We start from the raw sequence: 21,999 nt of genomic DNA on the forward strand, positions 1-21,999 counted from the left end.
GGACCCGCTCCTGCGCCTCTGCACCTCTAATTGCCATTATTCTTCAGGAATATAAACAACAGGAGGCACCGAGCAGAGAGCCATGAAAGATCAGCAGAACAAGGGCCTGGGAGCACAGGGACAGGAACTGCAGGTCAGGCAGGTGAAGGACTCATTTCTGGCTCAGCACAGCCCCTCTGCTGAGGACAGATGGGCAGGCACAGCACAGCAGGCACAGCCTGGTCTGTCCTGCAGCTCTGCCCAGCTCCCCAGGAGAGGGACCAGCAGCAGGTAAGGGTCTGTTTGCTTCAGCTCACATGCTCTTGCTTTCATGTGTCCCAGCTGATAACTCAAACTCACCTGCATTTTAAGAGTCCTTTTTTCCAAAGAAACCCTAACCTCTCCTGACTGATCCATTGCCCCATCCCTGGAAGTGTCCAAGGCCAGGCTGGACAGGGCTCGGAGCAACCTGGGATGGTGGAAGGTGTCCCTGCCCATGAGATGGAGGAGCTTGAAGGTCATTCCAAGCCAAAGCAGTCTGTGGTTCCATGATTCTGGGATGGTGAGAGCCTTCAGAGCAGCGCACAGGAACGGAGCCACGGGAGGAAGGTGCAGCATCACCCCAGTCCCATGGCTCTGGTGTACTGTCCCCTGTCCCCCTGTCCCACAGCTGCCTCCCAGCCACTTGGAGAAGGCCCTGATAGAGACAGTAATAGTTGAAATTTCTCTCATTTTCAGGCATGGAAAGAGAAATGTTCAATTTTAACTGGGATGCCTAATGAAGATTTATTTATGTGGGAATAACCACTCTTCCTTGGAGTAACTGGGTTATTTTTTCATGACCACTAGACCTTAGATCTGCTCCTCATTTCTTTCCATACCCACAGAGGGCAAGAAATAGCCATACTTGGTCAGTGAGAAAATGAAATTAAATGCAAATAGACATGTACTGACTAAATCCGAGTTTCCCAAGGTTATTATTTCTCTAAATGCCAAGTCCCTGGGGTGAAGGAGGGGCGGCATCAGCCTGGCCAGGGCTGGCAGTGTGGGGGCTCAGCCTGGCCCACGGCCCCATCTCCACCAGTGCCCTGGGCCTCAGGCTGAGGATGGGCACCACTGGCAGGCCTGGAAGCACAGATGAATATGGGAAGGTTGTTAAACTGGTTCTATGTCCTGGGCTGGAACCACCCAGTGCCCCCCTGACACAGGCAGGGACAGCTTCCACTGCCCCAGGTCACTCCAAGCCCTGTCCATCCCTGACACTCTCAGGGATGAGGCAGCCCCAGCTGCTCTGGGCACCCTGTGCCAGGGCTGCCCACCCTCCCAGGGAACAATTCCTGCCCAGCATCCCATGTAACCCTCTCCTGTCACTATGAAGCCATTCCCTTGACCTTCCCCTACCCCAGCTGAAGGACACATCTCTGCTAGAGGCACGGTGCTTTCTGCTTCATGCTTGGCTCTTTTCTAAGGAAGATGCTTTCTGCAGGGGCAGGATAGAGACACCCAAGAGGAGACACAGCCAACGGGACACAGAAAGCTGCTGGGACACAGAGACCCAGCACTGCTGTGGGCACATCCCTGCCCAGGGCTTGGTGGCCCTGGTGCCCAGGCAGCCACAGCCACAGTGACAGCTCCTGGCACAGGACAGCAGTCCTGCTGACTCACCCAGTACAACTCCTGCCCAGAGCAGTTTTTCCATAAAAATAAACCCAGCCCCAATAAATAACTGCATTCCCATCGTAAAAGCCCGATTGGTGGCTGGGAAGGAAGAGCCTGAGCCCAGCAGCAAAACAATTTCCCTCTGGATTGGAGACTGTGGACTGATGTGCTCCAGGGAAAGCACATCAGAAGGAGCCCATTGCCCTGGGGAGGGGGACAGGGGTCCGGCACCGAGGTGGAGGGACCCCAGCCCCAGCACAGCCACTGCTGCAGCAGCTGGGAAGGAGCGACACTCACTCACCAGGGGGATTTAGGAACTGGCCCAGCTCCTGGCAGAGCAGACCTGGGGGATACACGAGCATTTAGCAGGGAGCCAAGGGCTTTTGTAAACAGAAGCTCAAACAAACATCTCTCGTTTCACAGATGGTGCTCACAATTTACAGCTGGCACATTTAAAGGCCACCTTGGACACGTCGGTGCTCACGGCCGCAAATGGGACACAGGAGATGCCCCAGGCCTGCAGGCCTCAGTGTCTGCACTCCAAGGAGCCTCCCTCTGAAATCCACAGGGGTTATTTCCACAGGAATATCAGCAGGACTCCTTAGCAGGAAGGAAGATCATCAGAATGACACAACTCCTTTCCCTGCAGCTCCCCAGTTTGGGTGAGCACAGGCTCATGGGGGCTGCCAGCCCCTCCTGAACAGCTCCCTAGCACAGCAGCCCTGGTCCACAGCTAAAAATTACAGAAAATTGTGAAGAACACAAGAAAAAACCCCAAAGTCCTGAAGCAGAGCTCAGGGATAGGTGTCATAGGACCAGCAGAGGATTTGGCAGCGTTTGAAGCAGCACAAACCCTGAGGCACCTCCAGACCCTCCCATGGCCACAGACCCTAGATGTGGGCAGGTAATTGCAGGGGAGCCCCGGCAGGCCAGCACAGCAGCAGCAGCTGCCCCAGCCCGGGGCAGAGTGCTGGCTGCCCGGGGCTGCCTGCAAAGCCACATTTCTCAGCTGCCTGCACAAACAGAGGTGCCTTTATGGACAGGATTTGGGCAGCCCCGCGGAGCAGCGGGCCGGAGCCGCCGGACACTGGCACCATTCAGACACCCTGCCTGGCCCAGCCTGCAAACACAGGGCAGGGCTGGGCACAGACCCGCTGCTGGCAGCCCTCCTCACCCTCCTCATCCTCACCACCGCAAACGCAGCCCCACCGGGGGCAGAACCCCACCGAGCCCTCAGAAACATGGGCACAGCCCCTGCCCCTGGGCAAGGGGGGGAGCGACAGCCACACACGCTTAGGATAAAATCAAGTTACCTGCTTCATTGAAAGATTGGATTAAAGACATTTGATTTAAATATTTGGGGTCACAGAGAATATTTGCCCTGTGGTAGCCTCCTTAGGATCCATATTTCAAACTTCAGCTCAACACAGACCAAAACTCTGTATGTTCCTGCATGTGCAGAAATTATCTCATAATTACTGGGCTTGTGGAAAAGCACCAAATGGCACCAGCACTGTCAGAGGCACGAGCTGCCAGCACTGTGCTGCTCAGCCCTGTTTCACCTCACACAACTAAAGGCTCTGTAACTGGCACAAGCACCTGGTTCAGTGCCAGCCCGCTCACCTAATCCCTGGGGAACAGCACGGTGCCTCCGCTCCCCAGAGCCTCACACAGCTCTGAGTTATCCTGCTGAATGCCTCTGCAGCTTCCGTCAAGAAAGAAATCATTAGGAAGAGGCAACTCTTGGAATTCACAGAAAAACTGTGAATTTGGCAACCAATCCTTGTAAGGTCTCAGCAAGACCCAGGCTCACAAACCTCATTCTGTGATAAGACACACCATTTTTTTCCCCCTTGAAGGATAAACTGAAGCCATCCTGTTGGGGAACGGGATGTGACTGACTCCAGAGCTTCAACCAGGCATGAGAGAGAGAAGCATCTTTATTCTGTACGTACCATATGTACAGCACAGCTTTGATTGGGAGGTGTCCTACCTTTGGGTGGTCTGTCCTGCCCCCAGGGCTCTCCTGCTGTGGGATGATCCCCATGGAGCAGGCACAGCTCAGAGCTGGGCATCCCAACCCTGCCCACCGAGGAGAGGCTGCTGTGGGGCTGCTGCAGCTCAGGGATTAGTGGCAGGAGGAGGATGATGGAAGCAGAGCAGATGGTGAAGCTCGATGAAGCCTGTGTCTGTTCCACACTTACCTTCCTGCCTGGAGAGCCCGGCAGGGCTGGAGCCATCCCGAATGCCAGAGAGAGCTGCACCTCAAACCCCAAACCCAACCCAGCCGAGGCAACAGCTCACCATGCCCACAGCTCCTGTCCCAGCACCGGCCATGCCCAGCCCCCACTGGCACCCAGCTACCCCAGCATGGCCCAGTGGGGACTGGGAGTGTCAGGGGCCATGGGAGGGGTGACAAGGACAGTGTCCCTGCAATGACAGGGGTGGCAAGGACAGTGTCCTGCTCTGGGAAGGGTGGCAAGGACAGTGTCCTGCTCTGGGAGGGGTGGCAAGGACGGTGTCCCTGCTCTGGGAGGGGTGGCAAGGACGGTGTCCTGCTCTGGGAGGGTGACAAGGACAGTGTCCCTGCTCTGGGAGAGGTGACAAGGACAGTGTCCCTGCTCTGGGAGGGGTGGCAAGGACGGTGTCCCTGCTCTGGGAGAGGCGACAAGGACGGTGTCCCTGCTCTGGGAGAGGTGGCAAGGACTGTGTCCTGCTCTGGGAGGGTAGCAAGGACAGTGTCCTGCTCTGGGAGGGTAGCAAGGACAGTGTCCCTGCTCTGGGAGGGGTACAAGGACAGTGTCCTGCTCTGTGCTCCCGCCGCCCATCCCGGGGATGCGCAGGGCGTGCCCAGAGCTCCAGGGAAGGGGCTGCATCTCCTGGAGATCTGAGCAGATCCTCACGTGGTGGGGAGGGGAGCTTCTGTGGGAAAATGCAGCGGGGCTGGCCGGGCGGCAGGAAGGAAATTCCCCCAGCGGAGCCGCCATCGCGAGGGCTCCGCCGCGGCAAGTTCAGGGACTCCGTAAATAACCCGGCCGTCCCCAGGGAGCCATTGCTAAGGTCACCAGTTTTTCCCTTGAACTTTCCAGATGAAGGAAGCAATAGCAGAAGCAAGAGCATAGATTTGGCCGGAGATCAACTGTACTGACAACAGTCACAGGATTGAGCTCAGAAGAAAAGTCCTTTGTGCGAGTTGGAGTTATCACCAGATGGGCTGGGCAGCGCTGGGGAGTTCTGCTCAAAAACATTCCACATGGGCAAAACCATCAGAGCTGGAACCCATGGCAGATGTAACCCACAGTAACTGATTCCATGCTTAGACCGAGTTAAAAACCGAGGCAAATGTTTGGTGCCCATTAAAAATTAAAATGTTAAATTGTATTCTTCAGCAGACTGCTGAGGTTGAGAATAAGAAACAATTCTGATTAAGGATTAAGGATGGAGAGTCTATAAAACACTAATTACCATTGTACTTACAGGGAATTTGGCCTGTTGGGCTTAATTACTTCTAGTTCAAGATCACTCGAGTTCAGGCTGGGCTGGGGAGCGCTGTTGGAGTTGAGGAAGCTGTTTACATTTGAAGAGACGACAGATTCCAGGCTGGAGTTGATGATGCTGTTCCTATTCTCCTCTAAAAAACACCAAAACCCAAGAATCATCAGCTGCCACTGCAGCCAAAGTGAAGAGCAAATGGCTGTGAAGGCATCGAGCATTCCCGGGAAACCCTGGGCCAGCGCAAACAGGGACATCTCCCCAGAGCTCAGTTAGCTACAGACACATCACACGTTAAACCACAAGAAATAGCAGGTACTCTTTGGCTCTTTTGGGTTTCACATGCCATGAGCACTGACAACACTGTGCATCTCAAAGAGCCACGGCAGCACAGGCCCCCTCCTCAGCCCTGCCAGGCCACCCAAAGCCCCATTAACTCATTTCCAGGAGATGCCTTTGCCATTGGAGCAGTAATTGCTGCAGTGAGAAGCAATTAGCAATGCTGATGGCACGAGAGCAGCCCTGGGCAGAGAGAGGCTGCTTCTGGGATGCTGCTTTCCTGAAAGACAGGCACCAGCTGGAAAACAAGGAGTCCTACTGCAAGGATACCTCTTTGCAAAATTATTTTTCCGGTGCACAATAACTTGGTCAAACTACAACCCAAAAGCATGTAGTGATAGGGAATCCTTGCTCTCAATCTCCTTAAATTCCACCTCTTTTTGAGTGAGGAGACTGTGCAATATTAATTTGTATCCTGTGCACATATAAAGGGGAGTAAAAGAGTGCAAGAGGAACTCCTGGGTTGTGTGAAGGGTTAATCCTGGGCACACAGCAGAAAGGAACTGCCTGTAAAACAGCCTGGCTGGAGGGTTGTCTTGGGGTGTTGGTGCAGCTCTGCCACCACTCCAAAGGGAAATGCCACATCAGCTCTGGAGCTGCTGCATCTCCCAGGCACCTGGACAGAATCAGCACCTGCAGGGCTGGGACAGGGCCTGGTTTAGCTCAGGTTGAGCTTATCCTCCAGAGTGAGCCCAGGATGCGTGATGTTGATACATGTCAACGTGCTCCTGAAACTGGGTTCCATTAATCTTCATCTGCAATGAGCCACCATGGGAACAAGCAGCACAGACATTTCTCTGTCCCCAGCTCTGCAAAAAGTTCAACCCTCAGGGCACCAGCATCTTGGGATGAAAAAGATGATCCATGCAGAAGACAAAGAGGGAAAAGTGAAGAAAAGCAGAGTACTGACCTCCACAAATACTGCCAGGCAGATGAAAAAATAAAGAAATTAAGCTGAGGACCTAAAAACCCCAAATCCCTCAGTTTTTGCATCTGCCAGAGCAAGTTTTGGGCAGCCCATGAGAGGCCACCTGTACACAGCTGGCCAAGGCCAGGGTCTGCCTGTGCTGAGCCCAGCCAGCCCCGAGGCCCTGAGGAGCTGACCTGAGCTTCCAGAGCGTGGACTGACACCAGCTTATTATTTGCAAACATCTTCTGCCCAAGGCTGAAGGCTGGGAATAAGCTCCATAAGCTTGGCAGCTCAGCGTGGATTGTCCCTCTAATCTCCACAGCAGCCACAAGCCAAGAGTGCAGTCCCTGTGAGCCACAGAACTGCAAGTGCCTCAGCTCAGGGGGAACGGAGATGAATGGCAGAATCTGAAACTCCTGCTTCATTTTATTTCCTCCTTTTTAAAAGGCTGAAACTGCACTTTGCTTCATGTTTTGAAAGCTCACGTGAAGGACTCTTTGCTGGAAGATTTGATTTGGTCTTACAGCTGCAGGAGCAGAGCTGCCCATCAGGTCAAGAGCATTTCCAGCCTGCAGAGAAAAGAGCCTTTCACCCCCTACCCAAACTTCCTTTCTCTAGTGGGAAGTCAGGCAGACAGAGCCACTGGAGCCTCACCAGAGGTTCCTGTGTCTCCAGGAACCCTGAGAAGTGATCCAGGGCACTTTGGTGACAGTGACCCCAGGGACCAGAGAGGGGATGGCAAAAGAACTGATAAGGAATAAAATGGTGTTTGCTGTGTTGGTGACACTTGTGTCACAAGAGCTGCTCCCTAGGTCAGATGTGGATAAAAATGTAAATGTTTAACAACTAAATAATCACTATAATCACAGATTAATCATGATTATTGAACCTGCTCCCTGTGTGTTGAACATGATAATTTTTGACTTAGACACAGCTTGATATGATGAATGTTAGTGGAAATAGAGAGATATTGGACTTCAATGAACAGGCTTCAAGTGATGGAAAATCCACTGTCCCACTCCACTTCTTTTTGTGTCACACTGCTCCAGTCTTAAAAAATGTGCACCCTGCTCTCATTTAGAATGTTTCTAGCTTCAATTTCAACTTTTAATTTATGTGGTGCTCAGCTGGGCTTGAGCTGCTGCCTAAGCCCTTGTGCTTCACCCAGACTTCAGAGCCTTGGTCTGTCTCCAGATCAGTAAGAAAGGAAAGGAAGAAGAAAAGAAGAAGAGAGGAAAGCTCACATATTTCTCGTGATGTGCAGCAGGGAAGGCAAATAAAACAGTAGTGGCTTCCCAAAGACACAGGAGGTTATAGACTGTCAGGAGGAACACCAAGAAAATGTTGCTTCACATGGGAATAAATAAATGCAGAAATAAAGAAATGAGCTCAGTTCCTCTCCCAGGCACGGGGAGAATGGCACACGGAGCTGAGAGAGCCTGGAGGCTGACAAGCCACTGCTTAGTTAGCAGCAGATAAATTACTGGGGCTGAAAGTTTTCAAAAGCAGCGTTTGATATTTGAGGCTTCACCGAGAGTCGTCCCACACCATTTCCAGAGCACGCTCGGGGGCCACCACTGCTTCCTCAAACCCACGCGGATCTTTCCGACTCCTCCGAAAGGAGAGTGCCTGGTAGTTAACAGTAACTTAATCAGACAAACCCACGTGTTTTGAGAGTCAGCAAAGCCCACAGCAACCACTCTGCCACCCCGGGGAGCTGGCTATCCCCAGCCCTCCCCTGCTCCTTGCTCCACTTGTGCTTGTCCTGCTCACCAGGAGACTCTCCTGCTTTTTTACCAAACTGGGAGAGCTCCCTGTGTGCAGCTGGCTGGCTCCAGGAGCACAGGGGCAGGAAGAACCAGAGAGCTGGGAATGGGGTTTACTCTGTAACATGAAACAACAGCCTGAGCAGACACATTTCTGCCACCCCATGAGCAGGGCTGGGGCCTTGGCTCTTTCACCCAAATATCTGGAGCATCAATTAGTGACAGAAATGGAAAGATGAGCTCCAACATTTTTAAACTGCCATGGTACATAATCCTCAGGAAAATGCCGAACCTCCTGGCCGAGTTTTCCTGTCTGTAAAAGGCAAAGTGCCCGAGGGCATCCCGAAAGGGCCGCCCTGTGGTGGCTGCCCTTGCCACAGGTGTGGCACCCGCGTCCTGGCAGCTGATGGCAGCGATGACGGGCCCAGGAACATGAGAAGGGGACACGCAGGGGCCCGTCAGGTGGGGAGGGGACAGCAACACTTTATCCCGTGCTAAGGCAGCCTCATGTCGAGCCCCACTTAAGGGCTTGGATGCCAGGAGCGATTCCACTCCCCACCAACACGACAGCAGAGGAAACCAAAGCCTGACCCTGTTATGGAATCACCCCTTCCACTGACAGCAGGAAAAGTGCACGGGAATGGCACGGGAATGGCAGTCTGTTAGACATGGTTAGGGCAAAGCTGGGGGAATGGCAGTCTGTTAGACATGGTTAGGGCAAAGCTGGGGGAATGGCAGTCTGTTAGGCATGGTTAGGGCAAAGCTGGGGGAATGGCAGTCTGTTAGACATGGTTAGGGCAAAGCTGGGGGAATGGCAGTCTGTTAGGCATGGTTAGGGCAAAGCTGGGGGAATGGCAGTCTGTTAGACATGGTTAGGGCAAAGCTGGGGGAATGGCAGTCTGTTAGACATGGTTGGGGCAAAGCTGGAGGGCTGGGAGGGCACTCACGCTTCTCGCTGGGCTGGGCCGTGTGGAAGAGCGTCAGCGGGCGCTCGCTGCACGAGGGAGGCTTCGACTCCGTGCTCTTCTTGCGGGATAACAGCAGCTGCGAGTTCGACGCCGGAGCCTCTGGCACCGTGTTAAATATCTGTTAAAAATAATAAACAAGTTGTTCTCTGGCATCACCCCGTGGAACAGGACAGCTGCCCACCTGCCTGGGCTGCGCCGCTCCCCAGCGCAGCCTCTGAGGAAGACACGCGCTCAACAGGGCAACGCTTTGGGGACAGATTCCTAAATTCCACCTTTCCACTCTGCCTGCACTCCTCTTTTTTTCACCCAAGAGGGACACTGCAAGCTGGGAAGAACCCTGACACTCTGGCACTCTGCTGATCTTTGGGGGTGCAGGTGATGATGAGCAACCCAGACAGAGCAGCAGTGTCCCCCCTGTGCCCCCCACTGCGTGACCCCGGCGCCCACGCTCCCACGGCTGCAGACCAGCTTGGGAAAGGCTTTGCAACTTCCAGCTACAGCTGTCAGAAAACTGAGTAATCACATTTTTCTCAAGGGGATGAAATTTTAAAACTGCATGAACCCAAAGGGCAGCAGCCTTGCTGGTTGCTGATATTTGGTTATGTACTGCTCCTTTTCTAGACCCCACAGGCTCAGAGAAGGGCAGCGACCCCTCCAGACCAGCTCTCTCAAAGTCTCTCTCCACTGCTCAGAGTCCATTAAACCCATTCCTCAGTGTCCTTCCTGCTCTCCTGCCCCTGCCAGACAGACAGCTGGCACAGCCAGGCTTTCCCAACAGGAAAAGCACACGTTGGCACAGCTCTCTGCTCAAGACAGAACTGGATGTGGACTTGGAGCCATGAAGCCACCCCAGCCAGGGCAAGCTGCTTTCTACTTCTGCCTTTGCTGCCCAAATGCACAAATCTGTTACTCCTTTCCAATCAAAACCAGACTAACAGAAGATCATAATCAGGGAACTGGCTGCATTTAGAAGAAAATGGTATTTTTAAAAAAGCACATGCAGCCAGGGAGGGATGGCCAGGACCTCGGCCCCATCGAGCCACCACTGCTCCACTGGCAGACCCCAACAGCCATGGCCAACAAACACAAATGCAGCAGGGTTCAGATCAACACTGTGGATAAGCCAGTCCTTGGATAAAGCTGGATTCAGTCAGCAAAGCAGGAGCCAGCCGAGGTGCACATCTCACTGGTTTGCTTCAGCACTCATCTCTCTTGACACCAAGGACAAATTCCCATCAAACAGTGGGATGGGAGGAGAAAGGGAATTTCTGTGATGGAGACACGGCCATGCTGACACAGCGGGGTGACCATAAACAAGGCTGGCGAGCAGCAGCACTGGGTACACAACCACAGCCCAAGAACGAGGTGCCAGCTGCCCCCTCCACGGAGCCACTGGCCATGGGGAGAGAGGGCTGCCATGGGCAAAGAGAGACCAATTCCTTTCCATAAGCCCCTGACATGAAAGAAGCAAGGGAAGCCATTACCTTCTCATGGTTCTCTATTAAAATTTCAATCACAATGTTCTGGAATTTGATGTCCATAATGGCAGCCACTGTTTCCTCTTGAGGTCGAAGCAGCGTCGGCCCAAACACCACACCCAGATTAGCAACAGTCATCAGGTTCTGCTTGTGATTATCTGCAACTCTGGGAAAAAAAGAGAAAGAAAATGAAGTAGGTGATGGAACTAATCCACAGGGAACCCCCTCCCTGCCTTCCCTGCCTCGTGGCTGGCACAAGGCTCACAACGCTGTTTACGTTTTTCACGCTCCTGGTGAGCTCCTTGAAGGCTCAGCCATGTGGAAAAGTACAAATTTAACTGTTGTGTTCCTGGGGACCTTTCAGCCTCCATGAATTGACTAATCCCACAAAACATCAACCCCGCGCCAGCCACTGAGCCTCATGCTGCAAACCACTCCCAGGAAAACATCTTGAATCGTTAATGCTAAAAACCCTTCTGAAAACAAATTGTTGGACCTCTGACACACGCTGCTCTCCAACTCAGTGAGTGACCTCATATGTTCCAAAGGCCAATTCCTTCCCAGCCATTCCAGCACCAGAGGTCAGTCCCATCTGGCCCAGCCAGGCTGGCTGGGAGGCCAAGATGGGGCTTTGCCCCCGGATCCCCAGGTGTTCCCTTCTCCATGGCACAAGATGGGGACCCAGGGACACCCAAGCCTTCCTCCTCACCACCTCCATCTCTTTCAGCTCACGAGAGGGCACAGACCAGCTCAGCAGAGTGAAGCAGCTCACGCTGAGGATGTGGCACCCTGCTTATGGTGTTTGAGGGGTTACCCTGGAGCAGCTCCAGGTGGCACCTGGTCTTAGAGGAGACACGTCCCATGCTCTGCCTCACCCTGAGGGGACACAGCAACAGGGACACAGGCAGGGGTCCCACAGCCATGCTGGGCTGCAGGTGCTCAGCTCTCCAGGAAGGACAGAGCTCACTGTGCCCCCTGGCACACCTGTGTGCCCCTGCACACTGCTGAGTCACACGGGGACACCTGTGTGCCTCCTGGACACTGCTGGGGCACACGGGGACACCTGTGTGCTCCCTGGACACTGCTGGGGCACACGGGGACACCTGTGTGCCTCCTGGACACTGCTGGGGCACACGGGGACACCTGTGTGCCTCTGGGCACTGCTGGGACACACAGGGACACATGTGTGCCCGTGACCTGCAGTGCAGCCCTGCAGCCCCAGGAGTTCTTCTTGTGGTTTGCTCCTGACCTCTTGAAGCAGGAAATGTGGCGGCTTCAGGCTGCGTGCTCACACAGTTGTAGCCTGAGGCAGTTTTAGTGTCTTTTCCTTCACTTTCTCTGCTGTTTCCCTGGACAAATGCAGCAGGCCAGCACACGGTGAGGCTCAGATTCACTTGCTGGACTGACCCTAAAATTTATGGCCATGAGTTTCTAACATTGATCTTGGGGTCAAGACATTTGTGTGCAAGCTCAGCATATTTCAGCACACTGCAAGCCCAGGCTGGCTTAAAAAGAAAAGATGCTTTCCATCCTTTTCCACCCAAATCTCACCCAAACCAGCAAAGAACTCATCCCTACACACAGCTCCTCAGGCAGCAGACAAGAGGCACATCCCAAGGGGGGCTCAGGGACTCAGGGCTGCTGGCTCAGCTCCCCCCAGCAGCGACATCAGCCCTACTCACTGCACATTTCACCCCTGGGGAACAGGCAGAGCTGTCCCCTCCACTGAGTGTGCACTTGGCATCCAAGCTCAGAGTGGGGAGGTCCTGGCCAAAGCCCTCGGGAGCTGGTGGGACCTCCCTCTCACCCGTAATGCCCCACTGCCAGGAAGCTCTGAATATTTGATCTGAATATTTGATCACAGCCTGCGGGAATCCCTGGTGTCAGAAAATGGCTGGAAGAGGTGGGCTGGCCTGGAGATGGGCTCTGCCACAGAGGGGACAGCCCCACCAGAGATGATGTGCTGCTCACACTGCCACCCAGCCAGGCTGGCCATTGCCACCCCTGGGCAGGCACAGAGCCTCTCCCCATGCCCATCCTCATCCTCACCACAGCCAAGAGCTCGCCCAGCTGCTCATGGCCATGCCAGCACTGCCCATTTGGGAGGGGAAACAAACTGTCCTGAGGGAGTCACAACCTCATGGAGCAGCAAGAAAGGCAGAACAAGTCTGATAAGAAATAATATATACTAAATAATACTTATATGGGGATTCAAACCCACCCCCCACTCCCACCCACATCACTCACAAATCCCAATGACATTTTTGCATTGCAAAATTGCATTTCAGACACACATTCACATGCTCCTAATTGGATATGGAAAAACGCAGCTGCAGTCCAAATGGCTTTCAGGAGCATTAATAAAATAATAATTTTAATGATCTTCTGTGGTTAGTAAAACAATGTTCATTTATAAAAAAACAACTGAATTGATCTAAGTCGTGCAAAATTAGGTGCCTCCATTTCTCATTACCGTTACCATGTCCTACATCACTCTAATAAATTGCACTGTCATCAGCTCATTACAGGGAGGCAGCTGAGCGTGGTCCTGGCAATTATTTCAGACTGGGCTATTAATGGCTTCCCAGGCAGGACACGGTCCCACAGCACCAGCCACGGGCCTGCCAGGGACTGCCCACTCCCCCACAGGGTGCTGGCCCTCACCTCCAGCACCACACCCTGCTCGGTGCACCCTGCCTTGCCTCTGGAAGTGTGGGAGCTGCTCTGAGCTGTGCAATGCAGCTCCTTTCTGCAATAAACCCCAGGGACACATGAACTGCTGCTCTGCACCCCGGGTACTTTTCCAGCAATAGCCATCCCTGTACCAGGTCACCATAGCCGTGCTCCAAAACATGATTCACCTTTCACATCCTTCAAATTCCCCATCCATTACCCACAGGATAATTCACTCTAAATTATACCTCTTCATCATCCTTTGTACTAGGAAATAACGCCGCAGTTCTAAAGATGGGTGTTCTCAGCCCAAAGTGGGGCTAATGCTGGGGCTGTTCGGCAGGGACTGTCAGTGCCATTCCTCAGCTGCTCTTTAGAAGTTTTCCAAGCAGTCACTGTATTTTCCTTTTAACCTGCTGTTTCCTCCTGGCCCTTGATGCACTCTGAGAGAACAGCACTCCCATCGATTTCCATGGGTCCTTTTCCTGCTCCCCACTTCACAGCAGCCACCTCCAGCACAGGAGAAAGCACCAACCAATGGAGGAATGAGCAGAGCCTCTTCACTTCCCTCCTGCTCACAGTGGGCCAGGCTGTCAGTGGCTTTGGGACTCTGGGCTGCTCCTTCTCCTGGCTCCCACAGGGATCAGGGGAGACCAGCCTGGGGGTGTGGGACAGGCAGAGCCCCTTGGCCAGGGGAAGCTCTGAGCCCAGCACTGCCTCCCCAGAGAGCAGCTCCACCAAGACCTGGCCCACTTGGTGCTGACCCAGCAGCGTGTCGGGCACTGGCAGCACCCAGCTGGTGTCACTGGGACCGAGCCCTGCCGTGCCCTGGGGACAGCCCAGCCCAGGGAGCACCGTCCCCCAGGCCATTCCCAGGGCGTCCCTGGACACCACTCACTTCTCACTCCCTTCCAGCACAACAAAGGAGAACAGCAGCGGAGCAAATCCATGTTGGGTGTTAAATTAGATTATGCCCGGGTTGCCTGGATACTGTATAATCACTGCCATGACCAAACACAATTTAATACGGGGTAATTGGTAGCCAAGGTTCAGTGCAGGGGAAGCAGGGAACAGTAAATATTCCAGTGTGGTCGGAGCTCCAGTGGGTGCCACAGGGGCTCCTGGCTCTGCTCCCACAGAACTCCTGCCTCCCATGTCTGGAATGACCTCCTGCATGTATTTTACATATGTATTTATATGTATGTATAAACTACTGTGCTTATTTTATACACAAACACATAGTTTATATATAGAATGCGTGCATCTGAACCTCAGCCAAAAGTGCCATTATTAGTTCAAATATCTTCCCTGATTCAGAATTAAATTCCTGAGCAAACAACCATCTGAAGGGAACAAAAGGAAAGTCTGGAGTGTATCTATTTCCATGCCTGGGACAAACACTTGCAATCAAAGTGCTTGTTGTGGCTGGCCTAGCAAGTCCTTGTAGGATAGAAAATAATGCAGCTCATTCCTCTTGCTACAGGTAAAAATCCATCCCCTGTCTGCCACCAGCACTAGAGCTTCTGTTGGACATGAAAAGCCAGTCACATAGAGGCCAGCAATCCCCAAAGTTATTTAGGCTGCTCTGGGTAGTTTGATAGAAATGGAACACCTTTGACTCTGGACATAGAGGGAAGGTAAAAAGCAGGGGGAGTAGAGGCAGCACCATGGGTGGAGAGGTACCTGTGGCACCAGAGCCACCAGCCTTGTTCCCACAAAAGTATCTGCAAAGAATCATGGAATCATTTAGGTGGGAAAAGCCCTCCAAGATGTCCAACTGTGCCTGAGCACACACAACTGGGGGCATTTGTCGGATACAATCGAATGAGTTCTGGGAAATGTTCCTGGGTGCATTTGACTCATCCCTGCACATTCTTTTGTTTAACTGGGCTGTGGCTGCTGAGCACTGGAGAGGGAAGAGGGGCTGGGCTGGCCACCACCCAGCTCGCCCCCTCCCCAAGGGGATGCTGGAGCCTGTCCCCAGAGATGGCAGCCCTGCAGCTCCCCGTGATGACTCACTCCTCACCCAAAGCCAGGGTGGGTTTCCCAGCCTCGGGAATGTGTCTGAGGGCTGGGAGTGCAGCAGGTGTTTATTGCAGGAATGTTGTGACTGGCACCCAGCACAGAGCTGGTGAAACCAGTGATGCAATTCCAGCTGCAGCAGCACCCACTGGTGTCCCAGGCAGCTAAATCAGTCAATCACACATTCCTAAACCATTTCTAAAAGGCACATGTGCACGGGAGGAGGTGACAGAGACACTGGTCTGCAGTGGCTGCTGGCAGCCAGCCATGGAGAAGCAGGGAGCACAACCAGCTCTGCTTCATCTTGTGTCCAAAAGCCACACGGATGTGGCCCCTGGGGACACGGGCTAGTGGTGGCCTTGACAGTGCTGGAGAATGGCTGGAGATGAAGATCTTAGTGGGTTTTTCCAAATGTAAAGATTGCATGATTCCCAAGCCAGAGCACACAGGCACAGAAACACCACACTGCACCACCATCCCTTCATCCTGCCTGCCTCTCCAGGCTCTGGGCTCTGCCTTCCACAGGCTGCTCTGCACGCAGGGAGCTCTGCAAGGGCCAGAGGAGCCCAGAGCAGCAGGAGCAAACTGGGCTCACTCGGGCACGCAGTGGGAACTGGGACCATGGGGAATGTGGACAAACCCCGCTGTCTGCAGCCAGGTTTGAGCCGGGGGCTCTCAGCTCTGCAGCCTCCCCAGCCCCACCGCCCCAGCGAGGAGAGCTGAGCCTCAGGAATGCACACGGAGGCCAGCGGATCCAGGAGGAGGACAGATCACCAGGGAATGACAAAACCTCCCAGTGAAGACAAGGGGAAACATGCTGAGCGCAAAACCCTTGCTGCTCTCGGGTTCCCTGCTCAGCTGGGACCAAACCTGTGCCTGCGCTGATTCTCTGACTTGCTCCAACAAGACTCGCTTTTCTCCTGGGTGGATCTGGCCACAGCTGGATGCTTGGGTTCACTCCCAGGGAAAAAAAAAAAGGGGCTCACGTTGCACTGAGAAGACACAGAGGCCAAATGTGAGGCTCAGTATCAGTGAGCCAGATCAGCGTGAATACCAAACGTGCTGCGACTTGCAGGGAAACACGCAGGGAGCTCAACGCTGCTGCGGCTCAGGCTGAGCCAGAGGGGTTTCCAAAGCCATCCTCTCTGGCTTTGGGCAAGCCGAGCTTGAGGGGGGATCTCAGAGCGACCCCAGCCCTGCCCACCAACCCTCAGCCCAGGGCTGAGTGGCCAAGGCCGGCAATTCCCTGTGCCCGGCACGGCAGCACTGCAGGTTTCCACCGACACCCTGGTGAAAACCACAGGCACGGCCAGAGCTGATGTGAAATGTCACCATGGTTTCCACCTGCACAAACACAGCCAGCAAAGGGGCCTCAAGCCCAAACACCCCTGGGGATGGGGCTGGAACAGGGCCTGGCGTAGCTGCAAACCGTGCCACTGGCACCCCAGTGCCAGCCCCAGCGCCTCGGCAAAGCCCTGCTGCACGGGCAGCTTCTCCTCCAGAACCAGACTCACTGGTGCTGTCACACTGCGACAAGCAGCCCTCCTGGCCAGCAGGACAAGGAGAGCCCGCCACAGCAGGTCTGGGTTAACAAGGAACCCTTTGAAAGATCTGCCGCCACGGCGAGCGCCACGCCGGAGTCTCCAACCTGCTGCATGGAAAAGAGCCAAAGTAAACGGGCTCCCAGAGAGCCTCCCGGCAGCAGCGGCACTGGGGTGAGCAAGTGCAGCTCCCACATCCCCACACGGAGCCATTCCAAGCCAGAGCCAGGTCACAGGGCCACGTGCAGGAGGTGCCGGTGCACACCTGCATCTTGGCACGAGTGCAGCGGCCAAAGGAAGAGCAACAGAGGGGGGTTGACCTTTTTTTTTCCCTTAGAGGTATTTTAGAGCTCATGTACATCACAAATGCAAGGTTGGAGCTCATCCTCCAAAAATACTGAATTCCTAGAAGACAGTGTTGGAAGAAAGGGAATATAGGAATAAGGAAATTTCAGAATTAAGGATGTGACCAGCAGGAAAAATGCCTCTCTCGCCTTTGCTAGTGAGACAAGGTTTTGTCCAATGATTGGAAATACCCCTCACTCCCCAGTTCTGAGCTCCCTGCCACACACACGGGCTGGAATGAGATGGCCTTTCAATGTCCCTCTCAGCCCCAGCCTTTCTGTGATTCTGCAGGGATCACTCAAGCATCCTGGCATAAACTGCAGCTCCAAGCTATCTTGGCAATGGTGATTTCCAGTCTCCTTTCTTCTGCTGAAAGATTGTCTGACTAAAATCTCTCTGTCTGAGCTTGGTTCAGTGCTGGGTCTGTTCCTACACAGCAATCAAGGGATGTGCTCATGAAGCATCTCCATCCCACTCTGTCTGCGGGGATGGCGCAGACACCACCAGGGAGACTCCAATCAGTTATTGGAAATCTTTTGCTCACTCTCAATTCAATCTCTTTCCATATCCAGTTTCAGTTTCACTGAGATAAGCAATTAAAAAACTATGTGCTATCAACGACCTCTACCCAACAACACCAAGTTCAGACACAAGCCCACAAGAATTCCCACTTGAGAAATGCAAAATGCCTGGTGCTGCTCCTGGAGATCCAGGAGGAGCTCGGCAGAGATGTTCAACCACAGAAACTCCCCAGCAAACCCAGCAGGTGCTTTGTTACAAGCTGCTGAATCATCATGCCAGGTTGGTGATGCCAGCTTTAGTCCAAGACCCCAATATCCTATCTCCAGACTCGAGTCTTGTGCAGGATGTGGGTGCAAAAGAACCTAACAAGGGACTGCAGGCTCTGGAGCACATTCCCCTCCAGCTAAAAACTGGAGAGCCTGCATGAAATACAAGGAGCTTTTAGAGAAGCATGGAAGGAAAAGCTACCAGCACCCACACAGCTGCTCCAGGGACAATCCAGACAGAGGGGGTTAAAAGTTCATTTGCAGAAGCAGAACAAAACTTTTAGCTAATTTACACATTACAGGAAGCCAAGCCCAAAAAACCTAACGTACACCTACAGGGCTTTTTGTGGTGGTTTGTAATTCTGCAGAACCTTATATTAAAAACAAAAGCAGAGGAGTGAGAGGGAGGCAGAGTTGGCAAGGGCAGGCACAGAGTCCTGCAGGGCTGTCTCGTCTCTGCGGAAGCATCACCGGCTCCTCCACCAAAACACCTGAGGGAGAGGAGAGCAAAGGGGAAACCAAAGGTGCTGCTGTTCCCCACAAGGCTCTGGTACCTCCAGCTCCAGAACACAAACCACAGAATCATGGAACAACACAATGGGTTGGGTTGGAAGGGACCTTAAAGCCCAACTCCTTCCAACCAGGGAAAAAGGAAAAGGCGTAAAAGAGCACAGCATGAACCTGACCCAGGACAGCCAAGCCCCAGGCAGGATTCTCCCTGTCCCACAAAGCAGCATGTGCCTACAGGGTCTCCTTCCAGGTCACCTCCCTTTACTGCCCACAGGAACACCTAGATCCTTTGGATCACAGGAACTCCATGGCTTTGCCTGGATCCAGCAGTGCCATGACCCAAAAGGAACAGAAACAGGCAGTGGGCATTAAAATGGCATTCCCAAAGGCAGCAAGGAGGGTCATTGCCTGGCCCAGCCACCCCAGCTCAGACAGCTCCCCGTTTGCTTCTGGCAGCCAAACCAGGCGAGCAGCACACGAGAGAGGGGCATCTCGGAGGCCTCAGTGGCTAGTGGAAATTTCCAGAACGTTCTGGACAAGAATGACTTACTGGAAGCAATACATAAATCAAGCCAATGAATAGTTACCAGACAGCAGCATAAACAGCTGCCACGGGGATGAAATCAGACCTGCTGTGCCAAGAGGCGTCAGCCTCCTTGCCGGCTGCACCTTCAGGGGAAAGCAGCTAAACAACCCAAGGAAAAGCACATTCCTGGGGGAGCTGCCCCCCCGGCCCTGCACAGGTGCCCTGCCGGGTCCTGGAGCTGCTGGGCACAGAGGCAGCGCGGGGAGCTCTGGAGCAGCTCCTGCAGGGCTCCGTGGGGCAGCGCGGCCCCGGCACAGCGCGGAGCTGCCCCACGCCGAGCGGAACGAGCCCTGGTGTATTTTTAGGCAGAGGACCTGGAGGAATTTTTTCTTCTCCTCATTTGCCAGCAATCCCTGGTTGAGCAGCGAGCCCTCCGGAACGCGCCGGGCTCCGTGTCCAGCCTCTGCCCCGGCGAGGGTTCTGCTGGATCCCCACGAGCAGCTGCCCTGCAGAGCCCATGGAAACCATGCCCTGATAAACAGCAAACAATTTGTGCAGGAGATAACAATCGCTGTCATCTCGGTTAAAACACGTAGACTAGAAAACACCGCCGCAGCAAAAGCAAAGGGAACCAGCCAGTGCTGGCCAGGCCACAGCTGGGAGTGATCAGAGATAATTAATTCTGCTAAACACGCGTACACTCAGCTCGGCTGCAGCCTCCTCCACCGGCCTGACCTGGGTGCGTGGACCGGGGCTTGTGTGGGGCAGTGGCAGCGATGCCAACCCACAGGAGGGTCTGGGAGCCCCACAGAAGGGGTATGAGCCTGGCACCATCTGTGCTGGAGAACCCAGACTTGCTGCCACAAGAACAAAGCAAAGCTCGGGTGTCAAATGATGGCCATGCATGAAAAATAATTCCCTAAATGCTTGAAATATAATCAGAGTGAAATCCCCCTGCTCTGCACCTCCACAGCATTTACTCCTGGGTGAGAAAGTAAATTACAAAAGAAGGAGACAGGGATGATATTGCAGCTCCACTAACAAAAATGGCAATTCTCTGCAACCAGCTCCACTCCAGCAGCACCCCTGGCACAGTAACCACCAGCCCGGCAGCACCACAGGCACCTTGTTTCACTTTGACTTATTTGGCATTAAAACAAATTGGTTTAATCACAGAATCCCAGACTGGCTCAGGCTGGAAAGCTAAAAGGAGCAGGGATGGGGACAGCTCCTGCTCTCTGGGCCATGGTGAACAACTGCCTGGACATGTGGACATGAGGCAGAAGGCAGCACAAATGGGCTTGGGGATGCAGTAAGAGGCAGAAATTGAAATAATTGTCTATCAAAATGCTCCTCACGCTCTACCCTGTCTGTGCCTGTTCTGAGATTTGTCCTCTCCCTCCTCTGTGGCCCCTCTGGCTGCACCCCAGTTCTCTGGCCCCCAGCTGCCATGGGACCCACCACATGGGGAAGGGCACTGCTGAACCACCCCCAAGGCACTTATCCTGTCTGATACTGGGGTTAATAATTACTAGTTTTGAACATTTCAGCTTTCTTGCCAGTGTTATTACTGCTAATAAAAACTGCAGCTTCATCACGAGGAGCCCCACATCCCTCATCAGAGGGGTGCAGCAGAACACGTACACCCCAAAAACAGAGAAGTCAGAAATCACCCAAGACAGGCTCTTTTCTCTACTTGACCGACTCAGCCCAAGTTCTGGTTTTAGTGTCAGAAATCTCCACAGCAAGACTGTGAGAAATATTTTTTTAGCTCATCTGATAAACATGCAAATCTTGATTATTCATACGTTACTTAAAATAAAAAACCCAGACAGAAACAGATGACACAAACCCCTCCAAGCAGTGCAGCCCAGCTTGGCAGGGGCAGCCAGAGGCCCTTGGCTTTGCCCCTGCTGGCTGTGGGTGCCCTGCTCTCAGCAGCAGCAGAGCCAGCCGGTCCCACCCCTCCGGAGCATCCCCCGGGGCAGCCAGGCCTGTCCCTGCAGCACGGCCCCTCCCTCCAAACATCTGCTGCAGATGTGAAGGGTTCTCTCCATTCTTGTCTTTAATCTGGCTCGGCGGCACCGCAGCCTCAAGCAGCTCTTCTAGAGAGTATTGGACACAAACCCTGCCCTGGCCTGGCTGCCCCATGGGCACTCCTGGAGCAGGGCACTCCTGGAGCAGGGCACTCCCCGTGGATCAGAATGCTGCTCCTGGATCAGGGCAATCCCCCTGGATCAGGGCACTGCTCCTGGATCAGAATGCTGCTCCTGGATCAGGGCAGGGGCTGCAGGACCAGCCCCACAGGGATGCTGTGAGCCCACACCTGGGGCTGGCTGTGCCTCTGCCTCCACAGCCCAGGATCCCCCAGGAATGGCACCAGGGCTGGAGAGCTCAGCAGGCTCTCGCTCCTCAGCTTCCTGCCTTTCTCTGAGATAATTTTTTTCCTATTAAATAACACTATGAGCTGTTTCTCTTCCTAAAATAGCGCACACCACCACACACACTGTTTGTTTTGTTTGAATTCCTTCCCCACTAAAGCAGCACAAACCCCACTGTAAACCTGACTCCACATCTCCACTCCATCACCAGGTTTTTCCTCTAGATGGAAAACACTGAAGCAATTACAGACTCCCTGCACATACAAAATCACAGAATCCCAGCATACCTTGGGTGGGAAGGGACCTTAAAGCTCACCCAATTCCACTCTTTGCCACGGACAGGGACACCTTCCACTGGCCCAGGCTGCTCCAAGCCCTGTCCAGCCTGGCCTCGGACACTTCCCGGGATCCAGGGGCAGCCAGAGCTGCTCTGGGCAATCCCATCTGGCTGATGGGTGCACCTGGAACCACAGGGCCTTGGCTTCAGGCTGTAAATGCAGAAGGTTTGAAACCAACAGCTAAACCAGCAATTTGGTTTCTAACAGCCTTGCCAGGGACCCCATGGAGCAGACACAAAACCTGGCGACAAGAAAGCATCTGGAGTTGTGTTTAAGCCTATTTC

General features: G+C 53.7%; 1 protein-coding gene across 6 annotated transcripts in view; it reads right to left on the bottom strand.

Moving 5' to 3' along the window:
- The window catches only part of ARHGAP26 (Rho GTPase activating protein 26), a 99,873-nt gene that overhangs the window by 16,559 nt on the left and 61,315 nt on the right, over positions 1-21,999 (bottom strand). For all 6 annotated transcript variants that reach the window (XM_038150491.1, XM_038150489.1, XM_038150494.1 and 3 more), the window contains 3 exons: positions 10,598-10,757; positions 9,093-9,231; positions 5,116-5,269 (listed from right to left, as the gene is read on the bottom strand). In XM_038150491.1, the coding sequence (XP_038006419.1) occupies positions 5,116-5,269; positions 9,093-9,231; positions 10,598-10,757 (453 nt within the window). The remainder of the gene's footprint in view (positions 1-5,115; positions 5,270-9,092; positions 9,232-10,597; positions 10,758-21,999) is intronic.

Source organism: Motacilla alba, chromosome 13 (assembly GCF_015832195.1).
Source record: "Motacilla alba alba isolate MOTALB_02 chromosome 13, Motacilla_alba_V1.0_pri, whole genome shotgun sequence".
Taxonomy (NCBI): Eukaryota; Metazoa; Chordata; class Aves; order Passeriformes; family Motacillidae; genus Motacilla; species Motacilla alba.